The sequence below is a fragment of the Hydra vulgaris genome, chromosome 06, assembly GCF_038396675.1.
Source record: "Hydra vulgaris chromosome 06, alternate assembly HydraT2T_AEP".
Taxonomy (NCBI): domain Eukaryota; kingdom Metazoa; phylum Cnidaria; class Hydrozoa; order Anthoathecata; family Hydridae; genus Hydra; species Hydra vulgaris.
In genome coordinates, this window is record NC_088925.1 from 16,028,883 (window position 1) to 16,043,162 (window position 14,280).

Sequence of the window (14,280 nt, forward strand, 5' to 3'; positions counted from 1 at the left end):
CCAATCTCCCTGGGTTTTATTTTTTTATTTTTTATTTTTTTAAATACATAATATGAATTAATAATAAACAATTATTAAAATTCAATTTAAAAACATAATTTCTTTTTAGAAATTAGGCATATAACTTCAGAATTGAGCACCCAACACTCGTCATTTCTCATTGGCCAAAAAGAAGTTTTTACTTGGTCCATGTGGATGTATGAATCTGACTTTTATATCAAGCTCACTCACATCTGCAGCAATCCCTACCCACTAAAATTCGTCATAAAAACATGCAATATAATCCATCTTTTTAATATTTAATGAAATCTCTTTATTATGTTTGCTTTTTGGAATGATATCAAATATTTCAATTCATGTATCAATACTTGTTTTTTTAAAACTTAAAGTGTTTGAAGCAATGTAATAAAATGATGATACAATGTTGCAGGGCTGTCTTCAATATTCGCAATTTGCCAACTATAGTTCAAAACTTACTCAATGTGCCATCTAAAATGCTTATATGACTGATTTTGGGCGGAGGATGGACACCCCTATATCCTCCGTTCTGGACGGCCCTGCATCATTGTGCTAGGAACTGTTCTTCCACCTAAATATCTTTTTTCTAATTGTGCTTGTGTTTGGTCGATTTCATCTTTAGAAGAAATTTATCTAAGCTTTACAAAAGAGCTACATTAAACTAACATCTAAAATCTGCCCAGTAGTTATTTGTTTTAGACTTTCTTGACATACTACTCTTTTAGCAGTCCCACCAACACCATCACAGAGGGATTTATCATGACTGGTAGCAAAAATACCTATTCAGCAATTAAATCAAAGTCTTTACTGTGATGGCAAAGATTGATAAAGTTTTTAAAATTTTGAAATTGTGCCGCACAACTTTCGGAAAAGTATTTCACACTTGATAGATCAGGTAGATTTTCTTTGATGTATCTAGTTATATCTTCCTGAGTCTTGTAAATAAATCCTGTGTCATGATCAACATCTTCTGAAAGGTAACAAAAATATTTATGTTTGAGATCTTTTTTCTATAAAAAATAAAGTACAATTGTAAAGAGTGAGCATTGGCTTTTGCTCAAATGATAACTTTGAACTTCATCCTGAACAACATATTGATAATTTTCAGCAAAATCTCCTAAAATTAAGCATTCGTTTTGGTTAAGATTTTTTTTACAATTTTTGAAGTATTTTGTGTTTTAGCAATATGTAAATGAGTGGTAAGGTTCTCAATGCTGTCACATAAAAAATCACTAAATTCATCTAGTGGCAATGATTGTAATAGTAGTGTTGCACGATTGGTACTCTGCCATTGCTTGAATGCTACATCTTCTTCGAGCTCATGATCCATAAACTTCTGCACTAAAAAACATTTTAATGCTTTAATACCAGGGCATTGGTTACATCGATGCAACATACATTCTGCATTTTCAAGAGAACAAACAATCAATGCCATGAAATCTTTATTATTTTTATAACACCTAATGGCATCAATTAATTATCAATTAGAAATTTTGTATTTTGGTCCTGGCATCATTCTAGAAAGTTCATCACTTTGATAAAAGTTAATCACTTTGATAAAAAATAATTGTGTCTAGTGAAAGTGGGTTTCCAGTTGTTTTTTTCGAGCAACGATAATATTCCATGCTCATTTTTAACTTTTCTTACAGTTTGAACAAGATACTCAGACACTTTAAAGTAGCTTGATATCTTTGTAAGTGTCTATGATTTTGGTGTGAGTGTTAACATTTGTACATTATGGCAATAAGAGTCAGTCTCAGAAAATTTTTTTTTAATTTTATACATTAAAATGTCTAGATCTTGGTTATTTTTAATGTTGTTGTTTAAAATGGGGCTTTTTATTTATATTCTTAAAGAAGTTTCTTTAATGTTATATGCTAATGAGACCATTTTTGCAACTCTATCAATAGTGTTCTTAAACTTTTATTTTGCTGCAGACAATTTGCTGTGTTTTGAAAGAATTTTTAGTTTGACAGGTGAAATTCTAAGCAATCCTAGAGTGGTATCTAACTTATTTTTTTTCTCACTTTTTGATTCCCATTCCTCCTGTGAATTTAAATCTTCATCAATTTCTACTGCTTTTTTGTAACATTTACTGCAGAATTTCCAACCTGGGGTTACATAAATATTATTTTCTTGCAAAATTTATGGAAAGTCTAGTGAAATCTCTATACTACCTAAGAAACAAATTTAGTTTTAAGTTTTTAAATTAACTGAAAATATAAAAAAATTTTTAAACAATAAATTTTTTTTTTTTTAATTTCCATATCAATTCTGTTTTTGATACTATAAGAGGTAAGCATTCACCAATTGGAATTGAAAAAATGAAATTAAATTGTTTCTCAAACTTAAACTAAAAAAAAAAAATATTTTTTTTAATTGAACTTTAATAACTATTTATTATTGATTCAAAAATCCAGAGAGATCGGGGGTGGGATGGGGTGAGGGGAGAGGGTTGTTTGCAGAGTTGGATAAAGGCCCCCTAGCCCTCCCTTGGCCCATGACTACAAATTTCCTAAGCTAGTCAATAAATAACACTATTTGATGTTTTATTCAAACAAATGTTTTAAAAAACATTTCAATTGCTTTCGTTGCAAAATTTAAATTTTTTTTAAAAAGACGAATTTTTAAACGCAAATTTTGATCAAGTATTAGAGAGACAATTGTTGAATCTAATTTTTTTTAGTAGACCTAAAATAAAATGATGATATACAAATAAACTTTTTACTCGGAATATTGGGTCACAGTCTTCATTTTACCTCCAAAAGTCAGGAATTTTTAAGTCAATAATTTTGAACAAAGTTGGATAAACATTTCCTGAGACAATCGAGTCTTATGGGTGCTATTTTTAGATTCCTCAAGTAAAAATCTATTGGGGTACCAAATTTTAGGAAATTTCCCCAAGCCATTGTGAAGATACTATATGTCAAAGTTGCTTTGAAGTCGCTTCAGATAACCACTAAAAATGCTGAGTCAGCATTATTTCAACTGACGATATCTCTGAAAAGCGTGTTCATTTTTAAATAAAATTTTTTCAGTTATTATTTTTTTAAAATGGACTGCAAGAGAGGTAAAAATGATTTGATATGGAATGGCCCTGATAGTACTTCTTTTAATAACTTATTTAAGCCTAGTATCATCCATTTCAATATTATCAATAAACATATTAAATATATATTAGTAGTATTACTACTTTGATAACGTAAAAAACGCAAAAGAATCTTAAGAATTATGATCTTTTCTTTAAAATTATTTACTACTATCTTAAGCAGACATAAGAATAAAATAAACAACTTTGATAAATTGCTGTTATTTAAAAGAAAAGAAATGAAATAGAAATTTCAAGTTATTTATTTTCTAAAATTGTGAAAACGTATCCAAAAGAGATAATATTCAAGTAAAAATCAACAAAAACCTGCAATCCTAATAAAAAAGATATTATTTGGTGATAAAACAAAATCACCATGTTGAATTCTTATTTATGAAAGAGTTTTATTTAACTATTTAAAGTTATTTAAAAAGAGCAAAAATATAAAAATCAAAAGGCTTTATGTAAAGCAATATATTAAAAAAAAAAATCAAATCTAATTGTTTTAGAATATATATGATATATAAACCGAGCAGCCGTGGCGCAGTGGTTAGAGTTCTGGCTCAGAACCCAGAGGTCCGAGGTCGACGCCGGCTCAAGCCCAATAAGCGACATTGGTAAGGAAGGAGGCGTGAACTTCTAGGTAAATGCTCGACCGCGGTACTCCGTGATAAGACCGGACTTCTGGGAGCACCTAAATAACCTAAAAAAAAAAAACCTCACCAATTTAACTCATTAGTTTAACCAATGGTTTTTTTAACATTTAGTTTTTTTGTTTTTTGTTTTTTTTATCCATTTATTCAACCAAAAATTGAAAAATTACAAGTTTTTTTATAATTTTACAAAATTAGGTTAGGTGTCACTCATATAGTTAAAAACTAGTCATTGGAGTGACACCTAAATAAAATAAACAAACAAAAAAAATAATAATAAATAATAAAAGCTTGAGTAAAATAAATTAATTTAAAAATAATAATAATTACGATAAAGCTATAATAAATCAAATAATAAGACAAAAAATATGAAAACACTCAATTAATTACAACAGCAAACAAAACTAAAAACAATTAGCAAAACAGCACAAATAAAAACAAACTTTTCACATAAGAAAAGGCAAAACACAAAAACTACAAAACGAAAATACAAACACAAAAACTTCTACAAAATAAAAAAAAATAATAATAATAATAATAATTTTTTGTTATTTTCGGCGAAAAAAAAGGTGTAGAAAAGTTGGTAGCGACTTAGTATAAATGGTTTACCATTGAGGTCAAAAATTAAAAAACAAAAATTAAAATAATTTTATTATTAAACAATATTAAATAACAATTTTTAAAAGAACAACCTATAACATTATATTTAAGATTTATTGAAATCCATAGCTTTTTATAAGTTTATATAGATATATAAGTATATATAAATTACTAAATAAAAAATACAAACTGTTTATGATATGAACTTAAATTTAATATATAAAACAACATTTATTAGAATCAATTATCATTAATGTAAAAAAGAATGCAGACTACAATACACAACATCGTAAATAAAAATGAAGTTATGTCAGTCAGTAAATATTTATCCAAAGTAATGAAAAAGATTAAACCATTTAAAAAAAAATTAAACATTTCTAATAAATATATGTTCAGACACTTTAAAATGAAGCATATTCTTTTGACAACTTCCAGCAGAATTTTTTCTTATTATTTTTTATCTATTCCTTATTATTTTTTGTAAGAGAAAATGTACATACAGATATAGAGAAATATAAAATATACTGAAATATATGCAAATTTATGTATATAAACTTACATGTGCACAAATAACAGTCTTATTTTATTCAACTTTTCATGTTTAATACATAAATAAAATTGTATTCTTATTAATCCTTCTACAAACTTTTACAAATCTTAACGTATAAATAAGAAAATGAATTGAACTTACTAAAAAGGCCTTCAGCTCCTTCTAACTGCTCGAAAAAATAAAGCAATACTTGCTTAAAATGTTCAAAAAAGACTAAAGACTAAGCTGAAACACTTTACTAAAAAAGAAACGTACTAAAAAAATAATTCACCAGTCATTTTAGTTCTAAAAAAAGAAAACAGGCTATAAAATTAGAAAAATAAGAATAACCAACAACAAACAAACAATTATTTAAATTTTTATTTTAGTTTTTAAACAATGAACAACATCGATTCTTGAACAACATCAATTTATCAGCTCTAGTTTGCTTACAGACCTTGCTTGAAATACCGCGTTTTGAAATGCCAAGAAACTACTTTAAAAACGAAAGTAAAACGACCTTACTACCGCTACTACTACTACTACTACTACTACTACTACTACTACTACTACTACTACTACTACTACTACTACTACTACTACTACTACTACTACTACTACTACTACTACAACTACTACTACTACTACTACTACTACTACTACTACTACTACTACTACTACTACTACTACTACTACTACTACTACTACTACTATTAAATTAGTGTATTAATATTTAGATAACAATAATATATAAGTAATATAGAACAATAAATCGAAGGAATAATTTCAAATATTTATTGATTTTTTAAGTGTTTTAATGAATACGATGTTTGCATCAAAAATACACTCAAAATATCAGAACAATGCAGAAAGTTTTACATCACCTGCTTAATGACATCTTACAAATATCATAAAAAGGTAAGTAAATAAGATTAAAGTTTTAAAACAAAATTGCCTAAAACATAAGTAAAAAAACTATGTAAAAGTGCGGTATTACAAATAAAAAAACTTCGAGATATTTAATGAATTATGTAGTTAATAATTGTAGGTATTATAACTGAGTTGATTTTGTTAAATAAAAATAGATCATTAAACTCATTTGGTGCTAATTTGATGTTGTTTTTGCAATGCTTATTCATTATATCGCTGAAGGTATGAAGGTATGAAGATATGAGGGTATGAAGGTATGAGGGTATGAAGGTATAAAGGTATGAAGGTATGAGGGTATGAAGGTACGAGGGTATGAAGGTATGAAGGTATGAAGGTATGAGGGTATGAGGGTATGAAGGTATGAGGGTATGAAGGTATGAAGGTATGAAGGTATGAAGGTATGAGGGTATGAAGGTATGATGGTATGAGGGTATGAAGGTATGAAGGTATGAAGGTATGAGGGTATGAAGGTATGAGGGTATGAAGGTATGAAGGTATGAAGGTATGAAGGTATGAAGGTATGAAGGTATGAAGGTATGAAGGTATGAGGGTATGAAGGTATGAGGGTATGAAGGTATGAAGGTATGAAGGTATGAAGGTATGAAGGTATGAAGGTATGAAGGTATGAAGGTATGAAGGTATGAAGGTATGAAGCTATGAAGGTATGAAGGTATGAAGGTATTAAATGACTGTTCAGTTTATTGGATACTTTGATGTTTAAAAAGTTTTTATTTTTAGTATCGTGCTTGATGTTAAGGATTAGCATAAGGTTAAAGGTTAACAAAGTCGCATTGTTTGAATGAGTTTATTGGTTTCTGGTAATAAATTATTTTATGGCATAGTTGTAGTGCTCTACCGAAAATTGATGATGAAAACTTCGTAGGTTGTATTCTTTAGGTCGTTGATTGATTTGAAACATGTATTTGTTTTAAATATTAAATTTGAGTTGTAAAAATAAAATCATGCAATATGCATTGCTAAGGCTTTGTATGTATTTTCTAGTGTTTACTAGTTGTTAGACATAAGCAGTAAGGTAAAAAGTTAGGTAGTATGAATGTTTTGAAGAACTGTAAACGAACTTTAAAGGCTAGAACAAGTATATCAGTTATTGAGAACAATTTTTTATTTTTGCTGTTATCTTTTTTAGGTGTTTGGTTTAATGTAATTTGTTGTTATTAATGATACCAAGCTAAAAAAAATTTGTTAAATAATTCAATTTCGGTCTTATTACCTAATATGATTGAAGTTGGCAATACTTTTTTTTTGTTTTACCCTTATTTGTTAAGATCATTGGTTGAGTTATCCAAATTGACGGCGCATTTATTAGCATAGCATAGTTTATTAGCGTTATTAGCATATTACCACTCATTAAATTTTCACTCTTTGTTATTATATGGTTTAGATTGTGTCATCTGCATATAATGTTGATTTAAATAGCATTAGATATTTATGTATATCTTTGATGAAAAACAAAAAAAAGGTCCTAAAATGGAACCCTGTAGTATACCGATATTAACTTGGTATTCGTTTTATGCATCGTTAACTTTTAAATATTTTTCTATTATAAAAAACAGTTGCTTATTAAACTCCAAGTATCAGTTGAAAAACCATAATATTTTAGCTTCAAAATCGGTAGTTTGAAATCTACTAAATGTCAAAAACTTTTCTGAAACCAATAAATATTAGTTGTGTAAATAGTTTTTTAGAGTTGCTTAGTTTTACTTTAGAGATAAGAATGTGCAACGCGGTTTTACATAAATGATTGCATCTGAAGCCGAGTTGGGCATCATTAAATAAATCATTTTGTTTAAAGCATACAATTATTGTTTTCGCAATTATTTGTTCAAATACTTTCGTTAATGAAGATATTGTATTAATGGAGATAATGTATTTATGGAGATATTGTATTAATGGAGATATTGCATTAATGGAGATATTGTATTCATGGAGATATTGTATTAATGGAGATATTGTATTAATACTTTTATAACTATTAATATCATGAACTTCACCTTTCTAATTATAAAGTAAATTTCTAAAATAAGTCAGCTATATCTAGAAATTTCTTCAACAAAAAAAAAGAAAAAAAAAGGTCCTTAATAAAAAAAATTCGGGGGGGGGGGGGACGTGCACCCTAACCCCAAGTGTCGTTGGTTCTGTGTTGCTACAATTATTAAAGACATTAACTGAAATCATTTCGCTTGTACCAAACGTTTCAGGTTAAATAAACAAAAGATGATTATAATTTGAATAATTATGTCGGCACATAATGGCGTCATTCTAAAATATATATTTTTTCAACTGTTGATCCCAAATGTCGTACTAGTATTTTTTATTTGTCTCAATGCCACACGATGGCAGTAGTGTAATATCATGATTGTGAAAAGGAGTGGAAGTTAAAATCCAACAAGTTGCATCAAATCCTGTTTGGTGTCCTTGTTATAGTTATGCATTAAATTTAATTTTATCCAAGAGTTCGAACGTACAAGCAATAAGAAATTGTTTAGGAGTTATTAGCGAAATTTATGCTTTTTTCAATGCTTTTGCATAGAAAAATTTTATTATAAAAAATATGGAAAATTCTCAACTGCTTTCACTCTGCGAAACGCGATGAATTGAGAGATATGACGATTTGCTGACGTTTAGTGTTGAGATCTTGCAAATAATTGGTGCACTAGAAAATATATCTAAATGGAATGGCAAAACATCTTCATTAAATACAAGAAACTTTTGAATAATTGAAAAAGATGGTTGTTTTCTACAAAAAAATAGTGCAACAACAGAGTTGTCGTGAAAATATATCTTCTGATACAATTGAAAAATATTTCAGGTGGTCAGTTTACTGATGTGATAATATTGGATATTAATACACGTTTTTTTAGTGAAAACTTACAATGTCTTTAAATCTATTTTTTGATGCTAAAAAATATTATTACACTGAATCATAAAGATGGAAATGTTTCTGATATCAGTAATATGTATAGCGTCATTCTTGGACTTAGTTAGTTTTTTTAAGTCATGTCCTGCACTTGTCACTAGTGCTGAACGTAGTTTCTCAATCCTCTAAAGAATTAAAAATTGGCAGAGAAAACAAATGACAGATTAGTCGGATTAGCCTTACTTAATTTGCAAAGAGAAATTTCATTAAATGTTGAAAACGTGATTGACGTTTTCAATTGGGAAATTTTAAATTAAATTTTTAATATTCAATTATCTTAAAAATACAAAACAAAACCATTCCTGCAGAAATTGCTAGCGTATTAAAAAAACAAAAAAAAGTGTAAACTCACTGCTATGGCCAATACAACAGTAAACAAAAAAAAAAGAGCTCTCAATAAAAATAGTGTCTATTTGTTTTGAGATTAACATAAGAGTCAATCATCGCAAAAGTCATTGCCGCTGAACGTCAGATAGGCAACCAGGAGACTGAACTAGAAAACTTGAACTCCATCATTAATTCCACAACAATAACAGCCACAATATGGAATTAGGTAGTCAGCAAGAGCTCTAAAACTCCCAAAAAATTCCCACAACAAATTGACATGATTGGCACCATTGCTAAAGAATCAAAAGAACGCGAAAACCGATCAAAGAATATCGTCATTGAAGGAATAAGCAAATTAACCTCATCCGACCAGAATAACCAAAAGCAACACGATTAAACTGAAATTAACAAAGTGCTCGACCTTATTGGTGCTGACAAAGACAAGTGCTTTGTTTGCTTCCGCCACTCTCCTCGTAAATCTGCCGGTGACCCAAACATAACATGGCCACTAGCCATTAGGGCAATTCAACCAAGCAAAATTTTTTGAAAAGAAAAATTGGTACGGGTGTGGAATATTTTATGCAAAACCAAACACATTTTTATAATAAATAATTAAAAAAAAAATAAAAATGATTTGTGCTTCAACATTTAAAATCTGATAAAATTGGGGGTAATTGTTCAAACATATATACTTCACACGTGAATATGGCATGTTGCAAAAATTGGCTAAAATGTAAAGAATTAATACAAATATAAAAGGTTAAATCTTTTTGGATGTCACCTATAAAATATGGGTCTAATGGAGGTGCTAAAAGAGACTAACTCTCAGATCAATGCATGTTAAAAAAGTGTAAACTTTAGGAGTTTATGTCATTGATGAAATAAAAACAAAACATCAGTCTAAGAACATTTTAATTTTTTTTATTATTATTTTAATTACCAATCAATTTATCATTTTCTAGAGATAAAATAATTGGTTTTGTTAACATTTTTGTGATTTTTTTCTATTCTGATCTTTAGTGAGAATAAAGTTGTGCCTTTTTTTGAGTTCATAGCTTAGATGCTTCGCTTACAAACTTTACAGCACGTTCAATTGATCAAGAGTTGAAAGGAAGATACGTAAGTGGTAAAACCTCTCCAGATTCTTTTGTGTTCATCAGATCAACAGATAAAAAACTAATTGTAGTAAGAGGCTCTACCTAATTTTGAGATACTTGTACTGCGTCATTCCAATATTTACCATCAAAGTCAATCTTTATAATTGATTTTGGTTTAATCTCAGAAAAAAAAATTCTATTTTCTTTATTTTCATTTATGGAACACAGTTTTTTACTCAAACTTATGTTATTATTGGTTATGCAAATTAAAATCAATCTTTTTTCATAAAAAAAAAGTTGCTACCCTTATGGTGGTTTGTTTACGATGTTTTAGATGCAGTCATTCCGGGTATTGTATGTTTTGCGCAAGATTGAACTCTTCGTAAAATTTTTTACAAACCAGATAACAAGTGTACTTTTGTATAAAGGGTGTTCTGACGATCTCCTTTTTTAAGATTTTTATCAGTTTTCTTAATTTGCTAGTTTAAGTAAGGGTTCAAAGTTATACTTGCATTAAGGGTAACTTTTAATTTCTTTGTATTAAATTTCTTTATACTGCTTTAAAATAATTTTTAAATACATCTAATAAGAATATTTTGACAATAAACATACAAGTTATTCAATAAAACAATGCAAATCACTAAATTAACTTGTTGATCAAATTTTAAGGTTAAGAAAAAGTTATAAAGACTTTTCTACTCATAAATAACATTTACTTTAAAAAATATATAACAGTGTTTAAGATTTACAAAAAATCAAAGTTATAATATTTTAATATGAATAAAATTAATGTCCCCTCTTTGCGACCAATATGTCATCGCTTATTGTATATACACTCTCCTCATTTGAGAAGGACTCATTTGAAATGTTTCCAAACAATTTATCAGCAACTTCAACTTTTTTGACTTGACTAAGTTCCGTTATACCCGATACAAGATACCCGATACCCGATCCCGGTAAGACAAAATGAATTTTCAAAGAGCTGTTGGTTTTTGGTGTTGGTTAATGTCATAAGTCAAAAGTACTCTGTTCTGAGACACAGATTTTTTCAGTATTATAATTTTTCTCTTTCAACTTGAAAAATCACAATCAACTTGGATTTGTTAATGTCATAAGTCATTATGTTGTATAATCATGATCTTCTAAAACATGTGCGTTGTAATTGTTTACTTGTTCCTATAAAAAAAAATGCAAGACTTTTAGTGGACCACTCCTTTTCCTTATCTACATATAACGATTTACCTGACAAAATACTACACCACTTTAAAATATATGCTGATGACTGTAAAATAATCAGAGTTATCAAATCAAACCATGGCATCATAAAACCCCAAGCTGATATAAACAAAGCAGTGAAGTGGTTGCACCTATTGCTCAATTCTTTTAATATCGATAAGTGCAAAATTATCCACACTGAGCGCAGCAACACCAAAAAAATGACTGAAATTTACTATTTAAATGACTTGGCATGCAAACTTCATCAGCTGTCATGCACAACACCTGAAAGAGTTTCCGAAAACGCAACTTGTACGAAGCTGCGCATAAAGAAACAAATTTAACACCAACCGTGTTATCAAACCATGAAATACTTTAACCCAAAACGCGGTGGACTCAAAGAACCTAAACAATTTAAAATACGAACTTTCTTTGCGCCGGCGTCTAAACTACAGCTGAATCTAAAAACTGTATTTTCATCACAGAGTGGCCTGGTGTGCCACTCTATATCAATAACTTAAAAATTTTGTTGACCATGAAGAAACCAAACAAATAAACAAATTTAAGTTGTCTAAATAATCAACGAGTCAAGTTTTTAAATAAATTTTGAGTCAAACAACTAAATATCTAATCTTCGTCAAATAGTTATTTTTAAATATAATTTCAATAAAATTACTTAAAATATTTTGATACTTTTGTTGACAAGGTATGCTTTTTTTATATAGGGCATTTAGACCCCCCTACCTCCTCCTCCTTAACTTAGGGATCCGCTTTTGGGGGTGCATTAAAATCATTATCAAATGTTTCAAAGTAAAAATTTAAGTTCCAATGTAAAAAACTGGCAATAACATTTTTCACCAGTTTCATTTAGTTATTTAGTTTTTTTACCCTCTAAATAATATTAAAAAATTATCCATAACATGTATTTTTGAACTATGTATAATGTTCACATAATCTTTAGATAGAATTAAAAAAATAAGTGTATAAAATCTGGTTTGAATTTGTAAAACGGGAAAAGCTATGTAACTATAAAGGCACGTCACGGTCCTTTAAATCGTGTCAAAAAATCTCATATTTATTATCAAACATCAAAATAAACTATTATTTAATATAGTTTGCTAGTAAAACTTAATAAAGAAATAACTTTGCATATGAAAAAAAAAAAGAAAAAAAGGTTTTAAGTTAAAACATTGTTGTGCTTAATTAATGATTAATTTTTTGTTTTCTCATTATTTTCTAGTGTGACGATCAACTTGGTTTCGAATCTCATAAAAAATGTTTAAAAAAATGGTATCCTGATGAGTGATGTATAAGTAACTATGCTTATAACAAAATATTAACTATGGCAGTAAAAATTGTTTTTAAAGTATAATAAATTATATAAAAGATATTAAAAGCCATAAAGTCTAATAGTTTTTAAAGTGGTTAGTTGTACGACATGTCGTGATTTTATTGGGGAGACTGAATAACAATTTTACAGACTCTGGCGTAAATACAAACTCGTTGCGGGATTGCGTATCTGAGTAAAAAATACCATTAAAAAAACCTGTTATGTTGTTTAATTTAATAGGTCGCATTTTATGTCAGTGTAAGTACGCTAATAAGCACCTATGCAGATTGTTACGCAAGTTCTGGAACAAATTTACGCTTTTCGCAGGTTTGCAATTACTCGAATAAAAATTCTTTAACGTACTTCTAAGAGTACGTTAAACAATTTTTAGTAAAACACGCGTAAAATACGCGTTTACACAAACTTCTTTAACAAGTTCACTTTGCATTCGCAATTAAAAACTTTTTTTTTTATTTGTTATTTTTCTCTTCAGGCAAACCGCGTATATACTATGGAATAACAATTTTTGTAAATTATGTGATGGAATCTTCTTTTTTTTCAATTTCATCAAATTTTCATAAAAAATTTGAGACAAGTTTGAAGTTAAAATTTTTTTTCCTGTTCAAATGAAAAAGATTTTTATTTGATTTGTCAGTACTTAGTGTTAACTTATTGGATTTGAACCTGTAGGATAAATTATTTTATGGTGGCAAAAAGTTCTTTTGTATCACTATTGGAGATGAATAAATTAGTAGCATTTGCAACCATCTTGCTAATCAGGCTAGTTATTTTATTTAGATTGTTTATATAGATTTAGAAAGGTAGGGGTCCAAGGATTGAATCTTGTGGAACTTGAGGAAATATTTAGGCAATTGTTTTGATAGGCGTCATTACCATTTTTAATTTGATAAGTAACTTATAAACCACTTTACCCCTTGTTTATTTATTCCATAGTATTTCAGCTTTTTGAGTAAAATATTATGGTCAACCGTATTGACAGCCTTCAAGAGTACGATAAAGATACTTAATGTATATCTTAATTGTTCAAAAGGTTTTGAAATTTCATTTACAAGTTGGATAATTGCATGCTTTGTTAAGTACACTAAGTGGTTTTATTGCAGATACTCTTGATTTTTTAATGCTAACAGGTCATCTTTTCATGATGCTGAAGACACATATTTTATGAAAAAAAAATTTTTAGTTTACTTGATTTATTCGGTAAAGATTTGAAAAAACTTCTATTTCTTAATGACCGAATTGTTTTAGTTTTATCAAAAAAAAATATCAATAACTTGTTAACTAAATTTTTTAACATTAAGGAAATGCATTTGTCACTGCTTTCATCCTGTTTATAAATATTGACTATATAACAACATATGGAAAATTTTATATCTATTAAAAAAATTTTCTTACAGGTAAAAGCAATTTAATTTTAAAGTATCTCCATAATTTAATCTATGTCTAGTTTCTACGAAGAATATAAAACAATAACGGTTTAAGGGCTGTCAACTTTTTTTACAACAATCATTTTTAAGCACTTTTTTTTTAAACTTAC

General features: G+C 28.3%; 1 protein-coding gene across 2 annotated transcripts in view; it reads left to right on the forward strand.

Moving 5' to 3' along the window:
* The window catches only part of LOC136080970 (uncharacterized), a 90,951-nt gene extending 78,152 nt beyond the window's left edge, over positions 1–12,799 (forward strand). For both annotated transcript variants that reach the window (XM_065798320.1, XM_065798321.1), the window contains exons 4-5: positions 5,699–5,806; positions 12,636–12,799. In XM_065798320.1, the coding sequence (XP_065654392.1) occupies positions 5,699–5,806; positions 12,636–12,701 (174 nt within the window). In that variant the 3' untranslated portion in view covers positions 12,702–12,799. The remainder of the gene's footprint in view (positions 1–5,698; positions 5,807–12,635) is intronic.
* The last annotated feature ends 1,481 nt before the right edge of the window (positions 12,800–14,280 follow it).